The 2,525-nt window shown below is 43.9% G+C and overlaps 1 protein-coding gene across 1 annotated transcript in view; it reads right to left on the bottom strand.

The window, feature by feature from the left end:
- Positions 1 to 205: 205 nt before the first annotated feature.
- Positions 206 to 2,525, bottom strand: part of TRIM36 (tripartite motif containing 36) — an 18,174-nt gene continuing 15,854 nt past the window's right edge. Inside the window, exons 8-9 of the mRNA XM_035892102.1 lie at positions 2,317 to 2,525; positions 206 to 762 (exon numbers count right to left, since the gene is read on the bottom strand). The exon at positions 2,317 to 2,525 is cut by the window's right edge and continues 119 nt beyond it. Coding sequence (XP_035747995.1) covers positions 408 to 762; positions 2,317 to 2,525 — 564 coding nt within the window. The 3' untranslated portion in view covers positions 206 to 407. The remainder of the gene's footprint in view (positions 763 to 2,316) is intronic.

The following is a 2,525-nucleotide window of genomic DNA, read 5'->3' as shown; positions in this document are numbered from 1 at the left end:
AGTCAAAAATGTTAAAAAAAAAAAAAAAAAAAAATCGTGAATTAGCAAGTGAATTAAGGTATTTAGAGAAGAAACAGGATTTCCGGAAAGAAAAGAAGCCGCTGAGGCGAAGGGCTCTGGAGCCGAGGATGGCGCCGAGGGACCCTTCCGAAAGCGGCGAAACGGAGTAATTTTGGTTGCTAGTCAAACTTCTTCCCTGCTTCCCCCTGGGAAGAAAGTCTGTGGAGAACAGCATCGCACAGGTCACAAGAAAGGCAGGAGAGATCCTGGAGGAACATTTCCCACTGGTGTGGGAAGTGTCTGGACCGTTTATGTAAAAATCCCCGTGGCTCAGAGGCTTGTGAGCAAGGTAGAATTCTTCTGCTCTCATCTTCCATCTCAGCACAGCAATGGGAAGAGACAGATGACTAGATGTCGTCGTGGTACTCCCCGTATTTTGCTGTGACAGCTTCCTCGAGATGAACTGCTGCGCCACCCATTAAGGCAAAGGCTGGATACATGATGCCAGAGCAGTCCACCTCACACTCATAAAGGCATTTCATACCGCCTGCATCGTAAAAGCCCAGCTTGCCTTCCTCGCAGTCGAGACAGATGCCCAAGCACGACGGCAGGGGAAGGATTCTGCTCGCTGGATCCTTGGGGGCTGCAGGTGTTGTGGGGATAAAGAACTTCTTCATGCCTAAAGTGACCAGGGTGAAAGGCTGAGAGGAGTCAAAGAAGGCGTCTTCACTCCCACTGTCATGACCACTGTCTTGTTCGTTTCTGGAACAGAAAAACAACAATTTGCTTTTGGCGAATTCTGAAGCGGGATCAGTAATATGAACTGTGGAAAACACTTTTTGTAATATAGGTAACACCACATGATCACCCGCAAAACCTCGTGGGGTAAAAATATACCTAAGCCAGGAGGGAAGACACATTTAGTAGGTGGAGAACATTCAACTTGGGCCACTTCAAACAATTAACAACAGCTAAACACTCATGAGGACAAGACCACAGAAGGCTTTACTGAGGAGCAGATGTACCTAAATGTACCCATGCTAGGCAATCATTAATGAACCTACAGGTGTAGTAAATTAGGTAACTTGAGAAGTAATGTAGTGAATATGACTAACCACTACAGACAAGATATGCTTAACTTTATTTACATAAAGTTAAATGACACCAGTAAATACATTTAACATTACTGTTGCCCTGTAAGTTTTCGATGCCGCTACTGTATTACATTTTCTTTAAAATTCACAACACAAAAAGTAGTGGTTTAAGTTTGAGGGTTTATTTTAAAACATGCTCTGCCTGGAGGCTTCCCTGTACCCCTGTCTCCCAGCTGATTACTGAGGAAAGTTTGTAGCCAGATTTGTTCCGTCTGCATACTATTCTACCTAATTCTGTCCCCGGATCAAGACAGACTGGAGAAGCACACATTCTTCTGCACAGACAATCCCTAGCTAGGTTTGAGGTTTTGGGGTGTTTGGGGGGAGGTTGGATGTGTGTCAGCTAAAGTTTTCCAGGAATTTGTGTGGATAAGGAAAAAGAAACCAGGATCAGGATCTAATTTCTCACTTTGCAAAAAGGCTCCATCTGACTTTTAGCAGCTCAGGACATTGGCATTTTTACACTTTCAGTACGTTACACAGGAGGAAGCCAATACATTTGTTAGATTCCTGAAAATGTTAAAGAGTCCCCAGCAGAGAGCCTCCCAGCCTGCCCTGCAGTTCCTAGACACATCCAGGCTTAGTACAACTGTAATGGAGAGCTGGAAATCTTTTTGCTGGTTTATCCCCTGTACTTTGGCTTGTGCTCAGTAGCACTCCAGTACCATCTGCAAGCGCATAGCCTGGGATAATAGCCAGTGACTGGGAATCCACCGTGACGCAAGCTACGGCAAAGATACACAGATACGCACAGTGAACATTGTACCTCTGAATGGCTGCCAAACCATTCAGAGGTGCTGCTATGCTAAGGGAATTAAGGCAGAGTCTTACCATTGAAAATTAAACATTGCTTCAATCTTGCAACTGATGCTTTTTTTTTTTTTTTTTTTACCTTCTTGCTTTAACTGACATATCTTGACATCTATAGGAACCTGATTTCTTTCCCAAAAAGAAAGAAAATAGGACTCTGGATAATTAGAACATCTTTCTACTAATAGCAGGGGATGAACAGGACAACCTGCTCATACCATATCCTTCAAGCCACTTTCCACTGGTTACGTTCACCTTGCTTACTATTTGAGACCAAACTCGCTCTTAGTTTATTTTTTAAAAAGCCATCTCCTTATATAAAACATGTATTAAGCAAGAGTCTGCAATTTACCTTGGGCTGGTCCCATCATGGGTATTATGGAACAACTTCTGTATCTTGTTGCTAGACACAACTCCCACTTTCACCAGGTATGAATAGGCTTCCACATGGAAAGCCCAGAAGTGCTTCCCTTTGGCAATCCCAGTGTCACCGATGATGTAATCCAGGGTTGTGTAGCATCCAACTTGCATGCGCTCAGATCCCAGCAGTAGAGGAAATCC

This window comes from Egretta garzetta, unplaced genomic scaffold, assembly GCF_000687185.1.
Source record: "Egretta garzetta isolate BGI_Z169 unplaced genomic scaffold, ASM68718v1 scaffold473, whole genome shotgun sequence".
NCBI classification, from domain to species: Eukaryota; Metazoa; Chordata; class Aves; order Pelecaniformes; family Ardeidae; genus Egretta; species Egretta garzetta.
This window is presented reverse-complemented; position numbering and strand designations above follow the sequence as displayed.